The sequence below is a fragment of the Rhamphochromis sp. 'chilingali' genome (assembly GCF_963969265.1).
Source record: "Rhamphochromis sp. 'chilingali' genome assembly, chromosome: 19".
Lineage (NCBI taxonomy): Eukaryota > Metazoa > Chordata > Actinopteri > Cichliformes > Cichlidae > Rhamphochromis > Rhamphochromis sp. 'chilingali'.
This window is the reverse complement of record NC_137946.1, coordinates 2,087,955-2,111,769: the sequence shown is the minus strand read 5'-3', so window position 1 is coordinate 2,111,769 and position 23,815 is coordinate 2,087,955. Positions and strand designations below refer to the sequence as shown.

At 44.3% G+C, this 23,815-nt stretch overlaps 1 protein-coding gene across 1 annotated transcript in view; it reads left to right on the top strand.

Moving 5' to 3' along the window:
• The window catches only part of cxadr (CXADR Ig-like cell adhesion molecule), a 42,855-nt gene extending 19,622 nt beyond the window's left edge, over positions 1-23,233 (top strand). Inside the window, exons 2-7 of the mRNA XM_080867799.1 lie at positions 11,208-11,380; positions 14,341-14,545; positions 17,572-17,727; positions 17,818-17,940; positions 19,365-19,503; positions 20,526-23,233. Of these exons, the coding sequence (XP_080723925.1) occupies positions 11,208-11,380; positions 14,341-14,545; positions 17,572-17,727; positions 17,818-17,940; positions 19,365-19,503; positions 20,526-20,808 (1,079 nt within the window). The 3' untranslated portion in view covers positions 20,809-23,233. The remainder of the gene's footprint in view (positions 1-11,207; positions 11,381-14,340; positions 14,546-17,571; positions 17,728-17,817; positions 17,941-19,364; positions 19,504-20,525) is intronic.
• The last annotated feature ends 582 nt before the right edge of the window (positions 23,234-23,815 follow it).

Sequence of the window (23,815 nt, the reverse complement as noted above, 5' to 3'; positions counted from 1 at the left end):
CAAATGTGATGCAATCAAAATGTCAGCTGAAATTCTGGTCTTTTACATCGCTGGTATATCAGCTTTCTGAGGAGACTGTGGTCAGATTTAAAGTTTTAAAACATGCTGCACTCCTCCTTGGATGAACAAGGGAGGAATCCAGGAATTCATTTGAAGTCATTTCTGTTTGAATTCTTGTTGTTTTTTAGCCGTTTCTGCACCGTCTGCAGTCTGGACCGACACCTTAATCCTTTTAATGGTTTAGGAGTGCACCGTAGGAGTCTTTAAGTCTCAGTAGGTCTTTACTTAACATACATGTTGTTTATGTGTGGCTGATTTATCCAAGCAGCTTTAAGTTGAGCAAAAACGGCATCTCTGCATTGAAGCCGGTACGGTGGGAATTGTTCTCAGAAGAATGAGGAAATATTGCAAGTCAGACTGAAGTTCTTCTTACTCTTTGTTATTACTCCCACTGAGCATGTTACAGTCATCCACCTCACCTCAGACTGAGCGATGAAACTGCTGATCTCTGAATTTTCCCACCTGGAGTTTTTTGGTGGAATTCCATCACTAATGATTGTGAAAGCAGGCTGGTTGTAATCCCTAATTTAGCTCAGTGTTTCAGGAGAAATGTTCTAGCGCGATGTTCACGCTCTGTTGCTTTAAGCTGACTTCTTGAGTGTTCACCTCTCTCACATAATGAATCACACCCATGAGAAAACCTTTTTCGTTCACGCGCATATTTTTGTCGTTTTCTGCATTGCAAGTGCTCGTGCGTGCGTTTGCGTGTTCTATAAGCCATCGAATCTGAATTGGCTTTTAAAGCTGTCTGCCCATCAACAGTCTGAATGTAGTAGTTGCATCTGCTGCGATTGTGTCTCAGTGTTTGATCAGCAGCGCTGCCTCCTGATCGCAGCTGGCTTTGTGCCCTGGGGCCCGGACAAAGGCGGGGGTGCCGGCAGAGGCCTGGTCTCTATCAGACATTTTATTTGTTTAGGGGGTCGAATAGGCAGCAGCATGGCCGTCCCCCGCTCGCATTCATAGAAACTCCTGTGTCAGGAGAGAGACACCCCATCAGTATATCCCACTGAGACATGTGGTTTTCATTTTGTTGTTCATAGTAAGCTGCTGGAAGCTTAGAAGACAAATACCTCCCTTCTATAAACATTGGCGTTTTTCCCCCAGCAGCCTCACCCAACCCTCATTTGTTATGTATTGCATTAAAAAGGTTTTGCTTCACATTCTTAACTGAACGTGTCAGTAAAGAGTATTGTGAAAATCAATGAAACACTGCGGCCATATTTGTATCCGGGCTGTACAGTAGACAAACGACGCATATTTTAACACGTGCAGCAGATGCAGGTTTGATGTTGTTGTTTAGCAACACGTACCTAACACACATGCCATCATTAACCACGGGCTCATGATTGATTTAAATCCTTCAGCTGATCCGCGGCATCTCTTCCTCCACTAATGGGAAGTAAATGTCAGCAGAAACGCATGAATGCGCGTGTGCTGTCATGAGGCATATTTCTGTTTTGCACCCTTTCTCAAGTCATGCAAAATGCTTTCATGTGTTAACTAATTGCTTGCAGAGATTGTTTTTTTGCCCCTTGCAAAATTAGTGGTACATGATTTTGTAATTATCCCTCTGGCTTCTGCGACTGGGAAAAAGTGTTCCTGCTGTTTCAGTGCAACAGCTATGTTTGCATCCAGGTGAAGGGTTTTTATTTTGTTGTTTTTATACCAAGACCCACCAAATGCGCTTGAAGCAGCTTTTATTATTTAGCTCCACTGTGTTTTGCCTCTTTAATGTTTTACTTTCCTCCTCACATGGCTACTCTGGCACATTTGTTAATGTTTCCCACGAGGATGTTATCAGTGGGTTATCTGTGTGCTGCTCCTTGGACTGGCGTATTGCCTATCAGCTTTATGGCATAGCCAGGCCCCACACTGTCACCACCTCACTCTGTCACTGGGCTTCGACAAATCCTGAAGGACACAGGCCTTTTATGTGTGTCCCTGTATGTGCCTGAGTCGGTTTCTACAGGTCTCAGAGATGGTGGAGATGATGGGCACTGTTATCTGACTCTTCAGACTGCTTGAGTTAATTTGCTCTCTTCTCACATGGGGTGTAGGGAGGAGGGGATTTGGAATGGGCCAGTATTGCTTTTAAAGCTTCGCATGTAGCTTTGCAGCAGTTCAGGATTGCAGAGAGTTAAGAAAATCCCCCATCCTGAACTTTGGAAAGGGGATTTTGGTGTCCACACATGCTTAGGAATTCTATGAGTGGTTCCAAGCCTGTGATGACAACTTAATTGTCCATTAAGGACAGAGCTAACGGAAATTGTCCTTTGTGGTCCCTTTCTTCTTTTGTTGCTTCCTTCCCATAGTTCCTTTATTCCCTCAGTAATTTAACATCGGTAATGGTGAGAGTCCAAATGAACTTAAATGTACGTGAAAAATAAAATCATTATTAGGGCTGCCACAAACGATTATTTTGATAGTCGACTAGTCACCGATTATTTTTGCGATTAGTCGACTAATCAGATCCATTGGACGTAAAACGTACAGCTTATTGCACCAGCAGCATCTGCTCTTATATAACTAGCATTAGCTGACAGCTTTAAGTGTTTAAGGTCTGTGCTAACTAAAAATAAAGAAAAGATGATAGTTTATTAAATTTTAATGAAATTTGCAGATTGTTTCGGTGAAGTTTAATAAACTCCTTGCTATCTAAAATATAACAGGACACCGGAGTAAATTCTCCAGCATCTCACACTTCTGATAATCAGCTGTCTGCTTGACGTTTATTCAGCTGTGTAAAAACTATAACTTTAATCTCAGCCAAACCGATTCACTCAGGAACAAATAAAATACTAAAAAAGCCAAACAATAACATTTTTAAGTTATCTAAGTGACTTATATATCATGTTTAACCTGAGTAGCGAAAGACGGCGGTGGGTTTGAAAACGATTTGCCGGGAGTCCGGTGTTCTCACGGCTCTAGTGACCTTGCCCCCGGCTAGCTATCGAGCTAGTGGGTAACAGACGTCTCCGAAAACGTCGGAGCGCTTTTGAAAATATGCGGTGTCCTGATAAACTGAGCAGATATTTGAGGTTTACACAGCTACATTCTCGCCTAAAAATATGTTAAACGTGTATTTTGTGACCCAGAAAGAATAATAAGAGTAATATTAAAACTAACTAGCTGCCGCCATTGTTGGAAACTGAGCAGGGCCGCGCTATGAATTCTGGGACACAGCTGCTTCTTCTTCTTCTTCGGGGTTTAACGGCAGTTGGCATCGTTGTACATGCAGTGCTGCCATCTTCTGTTTCAGTCCGTTATTACACTCTTAAATCCTGCTACTCATTCCTGCGTCTTTTGGGATCTTACAAAGCTTCAAACGACGCGTCGACTATTAAATCAGTCGTCGACGATTTTGATAGTCGACGTAATCGTGACTAGTCGACTAATCGTGGCAGCCCTAGTCATCATCCTTAATCTGTTTTGAGCGGTTGAGTGATGTCATAAAATACCAGGATTGTTGGTCAGCCTCGCTTTTATAATTGCAGTAATTAAGAATTAGCGCCACATTAAATGCGCATAGACGGGTCACTAAATGGAAGCTTCACAGATACTGTATTAACCGCATCCCCCATAGGCTTGTGTAAAAGCTGTCAGACGACTGAGTAAAGTGCCTGTCATTCGTCACCCCTTCATCATTTAATGTCCAATTATGTCAAAACAGCCTTTAGGTCTTCCGCAATGGGGATTGATGCCTACTCTGTGTGGCAAGTGGAGCTTTCAGGCTGCATTACGGTACAATCAGTATGGTTCAACAGTCCCAGCCCTCTGCAACACTACATAAACTCCTGCCAAGCTCGCTCTCAGGGCACCCACATTGCTTCAAATTGAATAGCTCCAGCGGGAATACTAGGGCGAGCATTCAGAGCCGCCTTTTTTGAGCTGCAACCAAGTTATGAAGTTATCCTCTGCCATTCCCAACATAATTGATGTTCGTCAGCATTGTCACAGGGGATCGGCTTGCCTGTTTATGATGGGTAAAGCGTCTGTGCGGTTTAATGTGCTCATTCCAGAGCCCCACAGACTGCAAATGTACTGTAATGAATTGCTAATGTTCATCCCACCGTCATTGCCTCGCTGGAAAAATGTGCCACGTTTTTCAAAAGCTCTGTCGCCGCTGTTTGTTTGTTCTTGCGCATGAGATTATTTTCCTTTCACTCGGTTGGAAATAATACTTTTTAAGATTGTTTTAATGTTTGTTTTTGTGGTTTCCAATGAGCTCGACATATTCCACCCACAGTGCTGCTTATGAGGAAAAAATGTAAATTCATACATGCATGTCTTATTTGTCAGATTGTTTCCTCTGCCATGCACTCTTATATGTGTGTTTTAGCAGCAGGCTGCAATACATCAGACTTGATTGAAATATCAAAACACTTTAAGCTTACGTCAAACCAAATGATAGTGTAACTGCATTAAGGATATGCAAACCTTAAAGAAAGTAAATCTCACTGCAGCGTCATTCACCTCCTTCGTCTAGCCAGGCTTTATTTGTAGCTGTAGTGACTGAAATAGTTGCTGCCTTTATCTCTCAGACTTCACAAGAAGCTTATGGTGCACTCTGACCTGTGCCAAGACTGAGGGTCTTTAGTTTGGGTCAGGAGATGTTAGCTTAGCAAATGGCGGAGCTGCTCTTTGCACCACATGTTGTCTAGAAGAGGGGAAGAAAGAAAAAACTATAAAAGTGATAGTCATGCTTTGAAATTATGCACATGAGAAGCTAATCTGTTCTGACTTCAGATTAGGTTAGTAGTGGACGTTGCTGAGATTTATTATCTTAGAATTATCTTAAATTATATAGATTAAAATAGAGAAATTAAGTTGAAATGTGTAAATATAAAAAATTTGCCTTTTTCCATTTCTTTAAAAACATGTCTTTCATTTCTTTTGTGCATTTGAGTCTGAAAGTATATCATTCGAGGATACATTCACAGTCCTGAGTCACGGCGTTGGTGAGAGGTTACAGCTGTGGGTCGTCTGCTAATCGGAAGTTTTGCGGTTCAATCCCTGCTCCTCTAATCTGCGTTTAGAAGTATCCCCGGGGAAGATACTGAAGTAAGAAAGCGCTTTGAGTGCTCAAATGAGTGAGTGTTGAGTGTTCTGCTGGAGGTTTCTTCCTGTTAAAAGGGAGTTTTTCCTTCCCACTGTCGCCAAAGTGCTTGCTCATAGGGGTCATATGATTGTTGGGTTTTTCTCTGTATGTATTATGGTAGGGTCTACCTTACAATATAAAGCGCCTTGAGGCGACTGCTGTTGTGATTTGGTGCTGTGTAATTAAAATTGAATTGAATTCAAGTAGAGTAGAAAACCGTTGTATAAATATCAGTCTATTCAAATATATACTGAGCTACTTCAGGTCGAAGGACTTCTGTGATTGTCACACGTTGGTTGGTGAAGTCCATTTAAAAACTGGATGTGAAGTAAGCAGCTGTTCTGCTGAGAATCCAAGAGACACATTTCCATCACACGATGGGCCCATCCTAAAACCTGCTTTATCGTTTTATTTTATTTTCACACTAATGAGAAGCATTAAAGCAAAAAAAAATCTAGAAAGCTTGTCTTGTCTTTTGCCTGTAGACTCAGTGTAATCATAACCAGAGACGTGTTTGTAGAGATGAAGAGTACAGAGTCCGAGACTCCTCCTGTTAAAGGGGACACTGATGGACAGCTGCTAATGTTGAGTTAGCGAGTGGGTGAATGAGGAAGCGCTGTATGGCCTGGCAAACTGACTGAAGTCTGTACTATGAGCCGATGTCTGCACTGCTACTTTGTAATGAAACCACGTGGATGTCTGAGTCGGTTCGAGCCGCATAAACACTTTCAAATGCTGAAGTAACATCAACTTCTTTTTATGAATCTTCCTGCCGTGTCCTCCTACTTAACCTCTTTCTACCTCTCTTTACCACACTCGCTGGCTCGCTCACTTTCCCCCTCGCTTCCTCCCATGCAGTCTTTTAAGCACCACGGCAACCTTCTCGGAGGGATTGGTTGCCAGGAGACAGGATTCGCTCCCCATTGTATGCTGACAAAGGTGGCGGTGAGGTGGGGGGGGTTACAATCAGCAGGACTGTGGCGAGTTGGAGGCCTGTGGGACTGGCGCTTTACAATTACGGGTGTGTTGGAGACAGAGGCTGGGAGGGACAGAGAGGGGGATGAGTGAGTGAGATAGTGGTAGTGGGGGGGTACAGGGTGGAGCACGCTGACACCCTAAATTCCTTCTGCTCATTCATTCCTGGTCTCCCAGTAACCATGCTGGGTGTACTGCGTCAGACAGTGAGTCGCTCACAGAGACGCAGACAGCCACGAATAGTTATTAGGATAGACTTTAATTAGCCAGCATGCACTCCCTCATTGCTCAGCTCTCCTCCTACATGCACACACAGCACACATCTTACTACAATGGCAGACTCTGAGCTCAAGGAAATAAATCTGTGGCTGGAGTCTTTGCATGACTGCGTTTACAACCAGCCCATTTTTCATAGTTTTCCTTGGAATTTAATGATGGCCTTCCTTATCACTCGATTATATTACCCTCAGGGAAGAAGGCCTGTTTACTTTTGCTCTGCTGCTGTTTCTCTTAATAAACACTGAAGCTCATCCTATATAAGCCGATGATTGTATACAGCACCGCTGCAGACTTTGACCTCAGTGAGATCATATCTGTTCTGATTGTGGTGTTTCACATCCTGAATACAGTATATGTTGCTCAACACTGTGTGAGCTGCAAACAGTGTGGTGTGTCTTGTGACATAAGGCATTTTTTTTCCTGTTGGTAATGTTGAGCAGGGCGATATGGCCAAAAATATTTATCACGATATATATTTGAAAATTTGCGATAACGATATAACTGACGATATAATTGATGCGAGACAAAATACAACTCCACAACATTACTAGCGCAAAAAGACAACCTTCCATTTATTTTCACTTAAACAAGAAGCTGGTTTTTATGTACATTAAAGCTTTATAAAAACGTAACAGTGCAAATGCAAATTCCTTGCTGAAAGTTTAACCAAAAGGCATTTCCAGTAGAAATGTGCTGACATATCCTGAGCATAACCATGTATAATATCCACTGAAGTTAAAAAGAGGTGCTTTGCAACATTAAACTGCAGTGTGCAGTACGTATTTTTCGGACCATAAGGTGCACAGGATTATAAGGCACATTAAGCGAAACAAAGCAGTCAGATAAATCAAACTTTATTAAACTCATTCTTCTTGCTTCCTCCACTTCTGTACCATTGATTCATTAATGCTGTATTCTATCACAGCTGCTCTATTCCCATGTTGTTGCAGTATATTAATGACTAACCTCGTATTGTGGATGGATTATCTCAGTTGTTCTCCTGACTGAAGTTTGGTCCGTTTACAGCATCCTGCCATGCGATTGCATTTGTCTCTAACCATGAAGAACCTTCACGTTAACTTTTATAAGTGGAAAAGTGTTAGTGTTCGTTCTCCAGCTTCACTGTTTATGTTATGCTAACATAGCTGTGTCGCTAGCGATCACGTAGCACATCATTATATACCAGCTAGCCCAACTTCAGTAACCCTACAAACGTCACTGCTGTTTAGTTTTCTGTCTTCATTTATGTTGGAAGTGATAGCAGAGCTGTACGTTTGATTTTTTTCAGAAATCTCTCAGTCAGAACATGCTACATCATGCTTAGGTAACTAGCGAAACTAGCGAGCTAACTTCCGCTAGCTTCCTGCTAACTTCTAACTCCGTTAAATGTAATAACTTTTGTTTTCATGGATGCCTGGAAGTTAAACTTCATAGTTACACCTGGTAAAGCAGCAATGCTGATCGTTTTATTAAAGATGAAAGAATTTAGACAGTTTTTAACTCTTAGTGATGCTGCAGTGTTGTTTGACCTGAAGCATACGGAGTTTAGGACCCAGATTACTCCCAGATTTAAGGGCATCTTAGTCCGACAAATACGACAATAACGACGGCCGCTTGCATGTTCTGCAAAAAAATGTGCTTTGTCGTGTATCTGACGGACAAACACCAAACCAGTTCCACATCACGGAAGTTGCACCATTTTTACAAACCAATTCTGGTTCATCTGTTTCACTCAACAATCGGCCATGTGCGTATGAAAACAAAGGCACTGCGCATGCGCGTTTTACTCCCATTCTATCGCGATATTTCATTTTCCTATCGTTGCCTAACATTATACCGGTATTACCGTGAACGGTATAATATGGCCCAGCCCTAGTTGAAATCATAACAATGAGCTCAACTGAGATGTCCTAGTGTATTTCTAATACACCCAGTGGGTAAATATTATTGATTTGTGGTCTTAAAGGCCCTGAAAACATCTTTTCACACTCACGGCTCAGTTAAAGTTTTTATGTATGGGGCAGATTCTTGTCAGTGATTGAAAGAAGATGGGGCCCAGCTAACGTGATGCCATATGCTGTGTGCTGTCGCACTCACAAGTCCTGATGTAGCAGATTGTCTGATTTTAAAGATGTTTCAGAGCTTTATTTTCAGCACATGCTTTGATCTAATTTGTTTTGTCATTTTTGGGCCGCATCAAACAACATGTTAGCATGCGGCCGTGAGTATGTGCATGAGCTGCACTGTTGTGTGCATGTTGTGTGTACACGGAAACACGGCTTTAATCAGACACACGTGAAGCCAGTAAACTGCTGCATCCCTACTTGTGACATTCATCATCATCTATCACTTTTAGAAAGGTAGAAATCTCCCGTGCATGCTGCCTCTTACATCAAATCCAGTCTGTTTTTTGCTTTCATTAAGTCTAAAACTGTCATTTACCCGCGAGAGATCTCTGCTGGCGACCTGAGCGGCGCCGCTTCTACATACACAGACTCTGCTGTTAGCTACAATAGCAGGAGGAAATAAAAGCTCAAATTCACTGCTGCTCATGGCAACTAGACCAACAAGTCTATTGCAATATGGCAAAACTCATGGGCACACCCCGGCTCTCTCCATTGTTTTATGTCTAAATGAAGCTTTGGAAAACAGTGACATGGAAGAGACGCTTGGATGACACTCTGGCGCTTCAACAGATCATTAAAGCTAGTTACGTTACACATTTAATGTCTGAAAAGGGCTTATGAATACTCAGATTACCTTATTTGCATTGCACTTCCTCTACTGGAGTTTATACTTCCTGAAGCAGGATTAAATGGATTTATATCATTGTTGGGGGGGGGAAGCTGTGTCTGCATGTTGGGCTTGATGAAGAATTAAGAATACACTACCTGTGTTTTCTTTATCATAACATATTCTGTAGCCTATCACAGAATATGTTGTCATGGAGGTGTACAGGCAATCAAATGTGTCTGCCCGTTGAAGGTAAAATATCCTGAAATGGCATTTTTTCTCATTTGTGTGGTGCGTAATGAAAAAGGCCTCTAGCTGCACTGTAATTGAAACAAATGCTACCCAAGGCTCCAGATAGCTGCCATCGATTCAACAGGTGCATCATTACTCATCAGAGAAAGCAGTCGCTGCGATAAACCATTCCAGCTGATTGTTTTTCTCTCCTCTCTAAGCAACTTTAAAATGTGCTGCAGCTTCTTTAAGTGTTTGATGAATCGACACGGCGTTCCTTAATGCAGATGCCAGGCTGAGTATCCGCTTTGACAGTGACAGACACATATCTAGCTTTTCTCTATTTTGCTTCCCATTTCTCGTGCTTCTGCTGAAGGCGGCGGATTGTTCCCATCAAGGGCATCTGTCAAAATCTGTGGGCCGAAACAACCAGCTGCAGCCCCGGTGGCCATGGGAATAAAACTGAGCTTGTGCTATCATATCAAGTGCTCACATTCTCTGAGCTTCAGCAGTAGTGGGTTGGAGTCAGATTGTGACACTCTGTATGTGTTTAAGTTTCATTCTTTCGTCTGCCACAGGGGCATGAAGCCACTGAGGGACGGGGACTTGACTTGTAGCTAACGCTTTCTTTACCTTGAGAGCCTGGAAAACATATTTCCCCTGCAGTGAGCTGTCTCGATGTTAGAATTGCCACAATAGATATCCTGGTTAACCCTACTGTATGATGACATTGAAACGTCGGGGTTAGGCATCCGCGATCAGCTGGTTTGGATAACAGAATACTTTGAAGGTTAAACGATGAATTGTAGTGGTCGTAGTAACATCTACACCTTGGAAGCTGATTTTTTTTTCCTTCCTTTGATTTTAATTTTTGCTGTTAATGTGTGTAAACAGTTGCCAGGTTTGGCTGCTGTTCCACCAAATACGTGTGCAGATTAGTCCGCTCCATCTGTCAGTTAGTATATGAAAGGAGCTAAAATGAGATGCAGATGTCGCTATGGACCCAGCAGATACATTTAGTTACATGTGTTTGATGCTATTTTGCAGTATTTTTAAGTGTAACACGTTTAAAGCACTTTTTCGCAGCAACATATTGAGATAATTTTTTTTTTTAAGAAGTTCTCCCCCTGCTCGTTGGTTGGACGGTGGCAAGCTGTCAGAAGGATTTTAATACATTGAGGCGGCATGTGACAACTCCAGTCTCTATGGGCTGTGCTCCTGCTGGAGCTTAAATCTCTTATTGAATAAAAAAATCTTAACCCAGATGATGTCGCCCTGGAAATTATGTTTATTCATTCTAAGAATAAATGCTTAAGAGGCTGCTTCAGTTTGTCGTTATTATTATCACCATTCGTTCAGCTAAGCTACGATCTGCTGCGTTAGTCTTGCTTTACATTGTGCAGATGTAAAGAATATATATATCTGAGACAAAGAAAGATACAAACATGACATGAGTTGTAAAGAACAGAAAAGCAAAAATAATTTCTTTTGCTGTTTTATATTTATTTTTTGTTTTTCTGTCAGTAAATTTAAACCCTTTATGCTGTGATGCAGTGTTTTTAGCACAAGGCTTGCTCTCTTTACTGAAGCTTAGTGCAGTCACCCTTATCACAGACTCTAAGCTCTTTGGTCTCAGAATAAAAACTCCTGTCCTAATTATGAAAAACATGCTTTATTCTCATTTTTTCTTTCAGATGATGTTAAACAGAATATAAAGTCACCTCCAAAACTGTCAGTAAGCTCACAGTTAACAGCTCTTGCAAACGTAGTTGTCCTTGTGTTATTGTATATGTTGCCGTTTGTGACTTTAATTAATGTTCTTTGCTTCCAGGGTTGACCTCAGGTCTAGAGATCACATCATCTTCAGCGTCTACGCCCACAGAGGTGGCCAGCGGACAGAGCGTGAAGCTGGATTGCCAGTTCACTCTGGCTTCTGAAGATTCTGGACCGCTGGATATTGAATGGAGCTTGGTGGCGTCTGACAACCAGAAAGACGACCAAGTGGTAAGTGTTTTAAAATGAAAATATGTGTGTGCTGTCCTTAATTCACGACGGTCTCTGGGCTATGAAAAGAGCTTGGGAAGCTTGAAGCCCTGACAGCACGTGGAGATCCTCCATTTAATGGCAGCCTCGTTCAGTGTTTAAATGTGAAGCCATGAGGAATATTAACTATGTCTGAATGAAAGAATGCCATCACTTTAACAGATGAAGCCAGCGGAGTGCCTGAAACAGCCTTTAGAGATGGTTTCTACTGTGGGACGGTCCTCTCCCGTGGCTCTCTGCTCTGCCACCTGTCACAAAGCTTTTTCATCCCTCTCTCCTTTTTTTCCTCCTTCCCTTGCGTTCTATGGCTTTTTTGTGAGCCAAATGTTATAAATGGGTCACAGCCTCATCATTAGGCATTTCTGTCCTCCACCCACTGTTGTTTCTGTCTGCAGTCCCAACCAGCCCCCCTCTCAGTCAGGTAGAACTGACTGTCTGCACAGTTTTGCCTTTAACTCTGTTTCTTTTTGCTGTGGCTCATTAGCTGGAGTGTGGGAGGAAATACACGTTCCTAGTATATTTGTGATTGTCATGATGAAAGCTCATTGCGAGCACTTTCAGCATGTCTCGTTTTTGTATGAACTGGCCTCTTCCTTGTGTCTGAATACAGCTGCAGAAATATATCAAATATCCCCAAAAAGCCTTTGATTCCACAGTTTATTGTCTTTATTACGTGCCATTTTGCTGGCTCCAGTGTCCACATGTGTTAATGTTTCCAAACCTTTGGAGGGATTTGGACAAGTCGGACGTCTCTCTCTGAACATATTTGTTCTCCTTGACCTATCAGATTTTTCTCGCTACATACGCACGCTCAGATTTGTGTAGCCGTTAACCAAACATAAAGCACATTAATGTGCTTTATGTTTGAGCTTTTCTCAGCATCGATGTAGTGGCAGCGCCTTTTATTTGACACATCCTACATATCGTCAGGATCTTTTTCAGGGTGGTGAAGCATAGCTAATGCATCCTGCTTTGTTAGGCCTCAGTGTGAGATGCCAGACATGCCTACAGTATCAGTCATTTGCATTTGGCTCTCATTGCCTGGCTACAGAGCTGCTGAAGGGAGGGCGTGCCCTGACTGAGTATTCACCACCAACGTGAAAACAACAGCAACAGAAAACAATTACGAAACCTGATGTCAGCAGAGAAAGAGCACGCAGCTCTATCACACAACCTGCTTCCTTTATCTTTGAGTGTAACAGCAGAGCCTTTTGTTTGTTGACGTTATTGAAATGGGAATTTCTGTATATTGAAGGATTTGTGTGTAAAAATGTGACAAGGTTTGGTGAAAGTTGAATCGTTTCTATTCAGAAGCTCATGGACGTGTTTTGTTGGACATCTTCAGGTAGAGGTTGAGCGCTAACCTCGTGAATCGGTTTGAGCTCGTCCCCTGAAAGGTGGCGGCGGCAGCACGTTGAGCCATCCGAGTCAGCAGCCTCAGTGGGAGCGCAGAGACAGAAGGGTGCTCCCCTTCAGCTATGCAGGTTGTTTAGATCATACAGGTATTGCTGCTGTGTGCTTTGCCTCTCAAATGAGCTGCAGCTTTTCCTCTTTCACTCCCCGAGTAACAGCGTCACATGACGATGATGTCATCTCAACGTGTGCTCCGTGAAACTGGCCAGTAGAGCTCTTCTTACCTCTGCAGCGGCCTACCGTTCAGTCACATTGAATGGTAGGCCAGCTGGCGCTTGCATCGTTACACAGCCTACCTGTTGTGAGATGCAGCACTTCTGTCCTTCTCCAGCTGGTCTAGTCATTTGCCCTTTATGGTTTCATGATCTTTTTTTTTTTTTTTATTATTCTCAAGGTTATTGTGCAGTTTATTTCTTTATTATTTTAGCTGGAGGTGTGCATGTGCATAAGTACTCCCATCTGTGAAGTAGTTGAGCCCAAGTGAGAGCTCTTGTCTGGCTGAGCTCGGGGCAATTTAATTTCCTCTTCACCGTGGTCTCATCTCGCCCATCTCTGTTATTGCTGCTGATGTTGTGATCCCCAGTGAAGTCAGAAGGATAGGTTTTCCTCCCCTGAGAGCCAAGAGGAATTTTACCACAATTACCTGTTTACATGGCTAATACGTACAAGATGAACACAGCGGGCACTGCGAGTTCGCCTGTCTCGAGAAGCCAGGCGTCCAGTTGGGAATTGAGAGGCAGGGCGAGTCGGCATAGGCACATTAGAAGCTCGCTGACTCGTTCCCTTTGTTTTGTGCCTTGTGCTTCCTTTCAGTGCTCTGCTTCCTCTGATAGGTTCATTATTCCTCCTCTCCTCCTGCCGCCTTAACTTTCTCTCTGCTCGTCTCCACTCTGGGGTATTGCTGTGTCTGCTGTTGATCATGGCACAGAAAAGCCTGCTGATGACTGTCTCCATGGAAATGTGTAGAAGATGCCAGCGTCTGTGAAAGAGACTGAAAATTCTTTTCATTGTTTGTGTTTCTTGTAGCCTCTGTTCTTTTTCTGTGTGTTTCTGTTCCCCCCTCCACTATCTGCCCACTTCTAGCTACAAAGCCTCTCATTAGCTCCACCTGGCCTTTATTTCTAGGCATTTCCTTGCTGCTTTCAAGACCCAGACAGTTGTGTGCGTGTGTGTGGTGAAGTGGTTGGATAGAATTGGGAGCTTTGTTGACACAGCAGGTGTTGATTTAGCTCCACAGTGCTGGCTTTGTTTGTTCCACCTTCATTCTTCTTACGCACAGAAAGGGCAAAACAGCAGAGGCTGGCAGGCTGAAGTGCAGCGCAGAGATAAGAGACTGTCCTTTATTGCTTCTGTGCATTTCAGCTGGTTCAGTAAACAAAGCCAATGCTTGCAGGAAGTAAACAACTTTCGTCTCAGCGGCTTTGTTCACTTTCTTTTTCTAGCAGAGTCTGTTTTATGTTTTCTTTGGTTTAAATGTGAATCTTTCCTTTGCTTTATTTCCAAAACAGATCATTTTGTACTCTGGCGACAGAGCCTACGAGGACTACGATACACCCGTCAAAGGTCGGGTCCACTTCAATTCGCCCGATCCGAAGAATGGCGACGCCTCAATCAACGTTCTAACGGTGAAGTCAACGGACACCGGCACCTACCAGTGCAAAGTGAAGAAGGCCCCTGGTGTCCGCAACAAGAAAATGCAGCTGCTTGTTATGGGTATGTAGGACGCTCACATTAGCATCAGGCTAGCAGTGTCCTAGCACTGTTTTTCCCTCACAGGGTCAATTCTCTCTGCCTCTGCTGTGGAAACGCAGCAGATCATACGCCCTTTGTCCACTTTGGCTGTTTTGATGTAATCCTTCCTAAGAGAGCATGACCTTCCCTGTGGCTGTAGAGCATTGCCCCTACGCTCGCCGCGATGGTGTCTAAAAGGATTATTCAGACATTCGAAAATATTTTTTTCTGTATTTTACCCATTTTAATACCTGCTTTGTACAATTATAACGTCAGTCAGGAAAAGTTATGCTTTTCCACTTAGAAACCTTAATTAACGGCTGAGCTAGCGACTGCATTGCTAATTAATGAAAAATTCCACTGTTACAAATCAGGCTGAAAGGAAGTGAATGCGCTCAGCTGTTGTTTTTATTGCACAGAGTGAGATGGGTGACACATCATAGTTGTATAAGTCAGACGATTCAGTCCCGAGGCAAACACACTCACAGTGGCCTCACTGGTCAGTCAGGCAGCTAAATGATGTTGAAAGTGAATCGCCTCCCGAAACCAGCTCGCTATTTGCATGTGGGGAAAAACAGCCTACACGTGTAACACTAGTGTGTGTGTGTGTGTGTGTGTGTGTGTGTGTGTGTTGTGGGATAAGCTGTGTATTTAGCTGCTGTGGAAGCTCTGTTATCAGCACAGTTTCTGTTCTAAAGATAGGACGAGCTCCAGAAATGGCTGCCTCTCCCGCTGACGCGATATCGTGAAGAAAAGCGAGCGCACCGCACCGACTAGCTCAACCAGAAAAACACGAGTTGGTGAGAAGCAAACTTGTGATGCTGCAGCACAAAGCAGTTCTCTAATAAAGGGTGAATGCTGCAGATAATTTGGCCAAAAAATGTGGCAGCATCTGACTCGAGAGGCATCGACGAGGCCTTCGGGGGGGCAAACAGAAAAACTTAGTCACTGCTTGAGTCGTCGCTAATACGTTTGACTGCGCATATGCTGTGATAGCTTCTCCTGCCAGCTATGCTTCTACATTTTTCACCAGTGAGGGAGATTTTTAAATTCTCATTTGTTTGAAATTTTGGTTAGTGTTTGAAAAAAACAGCCTAGTGTCGTATGAAACAGGCTGCATGCAGCATAGGCAGTGGTTGATCTTATGATGCATGAACCTGCTGTGTTTTATCCACCTGTTTCTACAGATCTGTTACAGTTACACTGCCTCCTGTTAAAGTATTAACGAAACGTACGCTGCTGTTCTAGCTATCCTCCTTATTTTAATCATTTGACTTGTTCATTCTGAGCTGCTGTGGATAAGGGCATCGGCTAATGAATAAACATGTAGTGAGGCTGAAATCCGGATAGCTTTAGCTGCGAGTGCTTGTGTGTGTTTGAGAGACCGCTCGAGGCTACAGGAGCTGACAGGCTGCTAGTTGTTGACCCCAGGGGTAGAGGATGTTAAAAGGAGAGGTGAGGACATCTTGCCTGCTCTGCATTTTACCTTGAGGTTGATGTTGTCACGAGGTGGATGGTCCCCAAGAGCAGGGCAGACGTGCACATGTGTGTCTGTGTGCATGAACATAAGCCGACCTGAGTATATCTACTGGGTTTTTGCCGTGGTTTGTCACGATCGCTGCCATGCGCGCACACATGCTCACACCTGCAGTGTACATGGTGTCCAGGTGCTGTGCACAGGGTAGCATGCCTCGTTGTGTATTCTCCTCCGGTTGCAGCAGGACATTGAAGTTAACAGGAGGAGAGTACCCACCTGCAGTTCAGCGCTGCACGTCAGCATCTCTAACAACTGTTTCTGACTAGGCCCCGCCTATGCTCTCGGCAGCCAATCACTCGGCCCTGCCCGTGTTCAGACAATCCTCATCACATCCAGCTCAAAGCTCAACAGCCGATCTCATTAATTCAGTCTGCCTGGCCCGCGAGTCGCTTATATTTCACTTTACCGTTCCACATTTAGCAAAGTTATTTGTGAAGCGGTGCATCTCCTGTCTGTAATGCATACCAAGATCTGTTTTTCTCTTTTCCACACACCTTGTGCACATAATAAATCTGTTCATTTAACGCAGTAGGGCCGCCTGTATCGCGTTGTCTCTGTGCTCTTCCAGCCTCCTTTTGACCTCATCATTCAGGAGAATGAAATCGGCTCAAAGGACAGAAGCCCTAAAAAAAGAGGAGCTGTGCGTTTCAACGCTCAGATGTGTCAACTTAACTTTCACCTTTAAAAGACGCTTTTAAAAATGTCATAACTCACTGACATTTACTGTGTGTGTGTGTGTGTGTGTGTGTGTGTGTGTGTGTGTGTGTGTGTGTGTGTGTGTGTGTGTGTGTGTGTCTGCAGCAAAGTGCAGGCCAGAGACTTGGGAGCCACGCAGCCTTGGCGTCCATCACTCTACCATCTGTCCATTAGCACCTGCTTCATGTGTGCTCTCCTGCTTTCTGTTTTACCCCCTCTAACCTCGCCCTGTCTGTTTATTAGATCGGGAGGGGCACTCAGTGCTGTCAGTGTACTGTTAATCCTTATGGTTATGCCTGCTAAGCTCCTCCCTTCCCGCCTGGCACCTGGTTCAGATCTGTAGAGCCCCGCTCCAGACGCCATTACAGCACCGTGAAGTCGGCGTCCTGACAGTGAACACAGAGCACAGTCTGTGGCCTTAGATTTCCTCTGTCCAAACATTACCCGTCACTTTCTCTCCCTCCTCTCACTCACCGCGTGTCTGGGCTTGTTTTCGAATCAGTCTCATCTCTTACCAACACCCCGACTGAACGACAGCACACGTGTGCTTGCGTGTCCACTGACGCAGCGCCTTTCTTCCACACGATTATCCTGAGTGACAGCTCTTAATAACTACAGATGTATCAATTACTCTGATTACTGCTCTAATTTGTCAGATGGGCGCTGCTTTGAGTGAGGGAGGAAACTCAACTTTAGAGCTACACAATACACAGACGCACACTGTAAGATTGGAAAATCACTGGGTTGGCTTCCTCTGCCTCTTTGCTCTCCACAGAGAAGCCGTCCAAGCCCAGGTGCTACGCTGAGGGCTCCACACATGAAGGCAAAGACGTTGTGCTGAGGTGCACATCTGATGCAGGAAGCAAACCCATGAAATACAGCTGGGAGAAGACTACTGGCAGCAAAGTGCTGCCCGCCTCCTCAGTGCTGGGTAATGCAGCTTTTTACAAGGTCAAACCGTTCAAAGGTCCTGCACATAACTGTTTGTGTTTAACTCTGTCATTTTTCACTGTTTGTTTAGATCCTGTGTCAGGCACAGTCAACGTGAAGAATGCATCTGCCAGTGCATCTGGCACGTATCGCTGCACCGCTACCAATCGCGTTGGCGCCGAGCAGTGCGTGCTCGATCTCAGCGTGACAGCTAGTGAGTACCCAACCGTCTTAATTAGTGTCTATTCAGTCCATTTCACATGTAGAGCTCCCTGTATTCTGGTGTTTAATGATCAGGTTTGGAATAGTCGGAGCAGAAGTTTAAAAGGTTTTCCCAAGGTTATACCCCGTGAGCTGCTCTCGCTTTTAGGACAGCGTTTATACCTACATCAAGGGTGGGGAACTCGAGGGCCGGTGTCCTGCAGGTTTTAGACGTGTCCTTGATCCAACACAGCTGATTTAAACGGCTATACAACCTACTCAACATGTCTCGAAGGTCTCCAGAGGCCTGGTAATGAAAACAGTTGATTCAGGTGTGCTGACTCAGGGTGAGATCTAAAACCTGCAGGACGCCGAGTTCCCCACCCTGACCTATGTTAACAGTATAAACTGTTAAAAAAGGAGGAAAAATCAACACCGACCATCTTGTTGGAATCTTTAGGATGGTGAATATGACGACGTGCTATTTGTTCAAGACAAAAACAGGTCACCATGGCATTAAAATGTATTTATAACATAATTATAGATCGATGTCATTCTTCCTCTTATCAAGTTGTAGAATAGTCTGTAAATCTTTAAAACACGGGGGAGGACGTCAGTGATGTAAATCCTATATATAAACACTTTGCACCTTAATTTCTGTGCTTATTTGCTTTGTTGATATTCAGTAAAAGTTGCTGATTTTATTACTGATCAAATAATCTTCTTGCTTACAGGAAAACTGTTACTTATTCTACTGTCTCTGTCCTGTTTTGCAGTTGAGTCGGGCTTTGTTTGTTGTCTTGTTTTTATTGGTTTGTTCTTTTTAAATGTTAGTGTAAAAAGTGTTTGTGGGAAAACTGCTGTTGCTGTAGCGTGTGTCACTAGATTATGAAAAGTTTTCCTCAACATACAAAGTAAAGGTGAGTGCATGAAAAGCCTCCAAGGTTATTATAACAGGAAACGGATTGCCAGGTCAGCAGGTCAACCATCAGTCAAGTGCAAAGTCTGATGAATTCTGCCTTTGAAAGACGGAATATTAGAGCGACGTGTTGCTGCCGTGCAGGAACGTGGAGCCTTCATTTATGATGTTATTAGATTTCTCCATCGCAGCTTTTGTTAAATCTCACTGAGCCACAGTGTGTGTCTGTGTGTGTGCGTGTGTGTGTGTGTTAATGAGAGTGTGTATGAAGTACTCGTTCTTCTGATCGTCAAACACCACGCTATGGTTTTGTTTACATTTCACTGGAAACCCAGATGTGCTGTCAGCAAACACAGTTTCCATCACATGGATGCCAACAAGGATATTTTGTTCAGTTCAGCACGTTTCGTGCGTTTCATGTGCTTTATGTGCCTGATTAGGATGACATGCTTGTTATGACTCACGAGTACTCTGCTACACCCAGCACCTTAACCCTCTCCCTTCTTTGTGTCGTCCAGTCCCGAATACTGCCGGCATCGTCGCGGGATCCATAATCGCTGTCCTGTTGATCCTCCTCATCATCGCCATTATCCTGTTCTGCTTCTGCCGTGCCCGTAACAGGAAAAAGTACGAGAAGGAAATCTGCAACGAGATAAGGTACTCGATGAGATTTGGCCCTCAGATGCACACAGCTCCAATCTGATGGATTAATATTTTGTATTACTGTCTAGTGTTTGGTGTGAGAGGTGGAGCGTGTCAAGGTTACGTAATGTTGGATTACAGGGGGCGCCAAAAATGCCATAGGTAACCCGTGATTATTGGTGTCGGCTCAGCGTGTAGCATGATTAGTAGTCATCCACACACACACACACACACACACACACACACACACACACACACACACACACACACACAACGACCGTGGAAATGGTTTTTATCTCTCAGCGTTTTTATTTTTTTTACCCCTCCTCAAATAAACAGCTGTGGTAATCAGTTTGAAAGCTTTGTTCGTTCTGTGCGTCCTTCTTCGTGTTGCTGCCGGCTGCCCTCCCCCTCAGCCCCCCCCTCCGCCACAGCCACCTACTCTAACTCCCCTCGACGTCCGACTCTTCGTCCGGCCTGTGGGCTCTGCACCATCGCTCTGCCGTGGACTGAATCGGTCTTACACCACAATGTGACACCGCTCGCGCTGTAGGACACAAAGGATTAGACCAACAGTCCTGTCTCGCGCACGCAGACACACATTTGCTGAAACGCCACAGCATGAAAGTACGGACTAAACAAGCGCCGGCCCCTCAGGCTCAGTTTGATTGAGCATTTAACTGGATTATTGCTGCTTATTAGCTGTTAATGTGGTGGCAGAGGGAGTCGAGGGCATGGCTGTGTTTGGATGCTCGGCTCAGTCTCTCCAGGCTTTCGCAGTCGGCGTGACTGAGCTGCGGAGACGATGCCTGACCAGCTGACTTCAATTATTTGCCCTTATTATCGAGTCAAGTCATGTTTCATTTTTAAATGACTCGCAGTCGATTCGTTATGTTCCTCGCTGTTCCTACCTGTGGACTTTCTCTTGATTTGCAGGGCATCACAAAATCATTCTCAGTGTATTTGACACCAAGTCCACGATGACGAGTTTCCAGGTTTGTTGTCTAAACGTGCTGCTGTCTGTTTCCCCCCCTCAGAGAGGATGTGCCCCCTCCCAAGAGTCGCGCTTCAACTGCTCGAAGCTTCACTGTGGCCAGCCAGCGCTCCTCACTGGGCTCCATGTCGCCTTCCAACCTGCACGAGTATGCCCTGAAGCCTCAGTACGACAAGATTCCCTCATCAGAGGAGTACGACAGGCCTCCGAGCCAGGCTCCGGTGCTGCCGCCCTCGGCCGGCAAGATGGCCGGCTACAACCTGAGTCGCATGGGGGGCATCCCTGTCATGGTTCCTGCCCAGACGAGGGACGGTTCAATCGTCTAGCGGATCGTCTTCACGGGAAAGGACTGTGCAAAGAGAGGATGGAACGGAAGGAAGCGGGACAAAAGCTGGGATGGATGCACTCGCCTGATTTTTAGCTCTTTATTATTTACATACGGGAATATTCTCTGCTTATGGAGACCCGGCTCTGCTGTGGTGCTGAGAAGAGAATTTGAGTTGTGCACAACAGAGTAAATGAAGTTTTTATCAAATGCAAAAACATACAAAAAAACTTTTATGAATTTTGTCTCCTGGACGTAAAGTTAGCGTGGGTATAAAGCAGACCGGCAAAGTAAATATCTATTGTATATATGCATGTTTTTTTGTTTAGTTTCTGTTTCCTGTCTGTTTTTTAAACATACATGGCCCCTGCTGTAGAGTTGTACTGTATGTTTAAAACAGATCCAGGCCCCTGAGTGGCCTGCTGTACAGCTGTATGCATGCATGTATAAAATTACAGCTGTGTGTGCGTGAGCGTGTGTCTGTGAGGCAGTATAAGTTTCTCTTTCATTTGCTTTCTTTAAAATACTAAATAACTGTTTGATCCAGTCTTCACTCCTCAGAGAGGCTCGTTAGGAGGAAAGTCACAGATCTGGTTTAATCCCTGCACCGAGTGCACCGACTGCTTATGTGGGTCAGCCGTTTTCTTTCCAACGCTTCTTCTGTTGTTTGAATTGTCCACTGTGGGGTTGGCCGGGGATTTGAGGGTGGACATGATTGGCTGGCGGCGAGGGGGAGGTTCAGCCGAGCAGATCTTGTGATTGGGTGTATTATTGCTTCTTGAGTGAGCTTGAAAAGGAGCAGTGTCCATCCCCCAACTCTTCTCCAGAAAACTTTGAAGAAGTGTAGAGAAATAACGGAGGCCGCTGGACAACAAGGTTCACCGAGCACTCGGCGCTGATTATGTTTGACTGTCCGCAGGCCTTTAACCACCCAAAGGACGTGTAGGCGTCCCGAACGGGTTAAACACCAAGTTTGAATTCATTGGTAGTAGCTCACCCCCTCAGAGCTGCCACGTATGCAGTCCTCTGTATCTGAGGTGCATTACAAGGAGCCTGTATCTTAATTAACCTTCTCTGTGTGGTTAATGTGAAACCTTTTGTGGCTTAATTAAGATGTTTTTTAATGATGTAAAGCAGGATGAAGACAGTTCCCACACAGAGAAACAAATGGTGAATATTCTGTGTGTCTACGTTATAACCAGTCCAAGTTTATCTTGCTCTCAGATCCTGTGAACGTTGGTGCAGTCGGTCGGTTTAAGTTGCCACAGTGACGTCGGTTATTTAATTCCCATTCTTCCACCATTTGGAAGACCAAAAATCTCATCTTCTATTTTCTAAGAAAAATAAAGGCAGTAATTTAGCAGGAAAAGCGTTTCTTTTCACTCTGACGCCTTATTGTACTCCTCGTTTTAGCCTTACAACTTCTCCTCCGTTCACTTCCTCACAGCTCAGTTATGATGACTTCTATCGTGCCTTGTTTTCCCAGTTGAGTTGCGTTGTAGCGCGTCTGCCACTGGTGCAGTAACATCGCCCTGCATGGCCGCCAGTGCCACGACATCAGAAGAACAATAATCTATACGCAGCCTGTTTTGTACCTTCTGTTGTCCCACTCCCACTTACCTCATACGATTTTTCCCACGGCTTGCAAAACCTTTACGACTGTCTTAAACCTATTTTTTTATTCCAAAAACATGATTTTGTTCTTCTTCTTTTTTTTAAACTTCATTTTAAACCTCAGTAATTGATGTGCTTTTTAAGAAAAGAGACAAAACAGCTAAATGGCTCTGGCTGTACGTATAAATATTTTGTCAAAGTAACCCTATCTAATCGCAACAAAACGAAAGATGTAAAGACGACACTGTCTATATGGATGTTTGTGATGCTCTGCTGTGCTTGACAAATCTATATCTAGGAGGGGGTTAGTGCAGAGAGCGTGTGCGTCAGGTTTTCGTGTGTGAATCCCAGTATCTAAGAGGAGGTGACAGCTGTAGAAAAGTCTTGGCCCCTGGACTGCAGATTTGATGTAACACCAAGAAAAGTGAGATGTGGGCCTGTCTAGACAAAGAATTACATCTGTCAGATCTACTTAAACACTCTTCTGTGTGCAGGTTTGTGTGTGCAAGAGAGAACTGGCTGATGTGTTGCTGAGGGGAGTTTGTTGTGGGCCCTTGTAGGATTCTCTTTAGACCCTTCACCTGCTGGCAAAGTGTACAGAGCTCACAGAGGGGCTCCTGCTACTGTCCCCCTCTGTGCTCACAACATTAATAACTAATATTACTAACCGTACTAACAGTAGCTTTGAAATCAACCTGCTAATACTATATGAAGATCTACTTTTGAGGTTTGCACATGCGTGGAAACCACTTTTCTTTTGTGTGTGTATCATTTGTGCTTTATTTTTGAATAATAAAAGTCCATGAAATAAGGAAACGCTTGGCTGTTGTCGTTTTTTGTTTCTCTGAGCACTAAAACGTTTATCTCCCGTCCAGCAGCGCGCTCACTGGGGACCCGGTCTCCTGTCCAGCTGATTGTGATTAATTTCAGGCAGTCGCTGAGTTCCACCCCTTACACCAGGTGAGGTGACTTTCTAACCGCTTAATGACCGCCATTAGTCAAAGAAGCAGGCAGGCGGCGATTGCGCCTGCCATTTCCACTCCACGCCGTTCGAGCTCAGAATAAACACGCAGAGGTTTGAGCCCACCTATTCTGTGCGCCGCTTACATCGACTCATCGTCACTCCCTGGTTGCGCCGTTCGGTCTCTGGCACCTTTGCCATTTGTTTCCGTGTTTGCTTAGCTTTTTCAATTACAGCCAATTTCCTCCCTTAGTTAATGTGGTGGGTAATTACGTTTACTGCAAGCCTGCACTAATCAAACTTGTGCAAAATTTGCTTCCTAATTAAGTATGCTGAATGATGTGAAACGCCTGGGTAACAGCTGAGGCACACATGTTGGTGTCGTGTCTTTCTATTGCAATCACTGTCCTCAGCCTCTTTATACACTTAACAT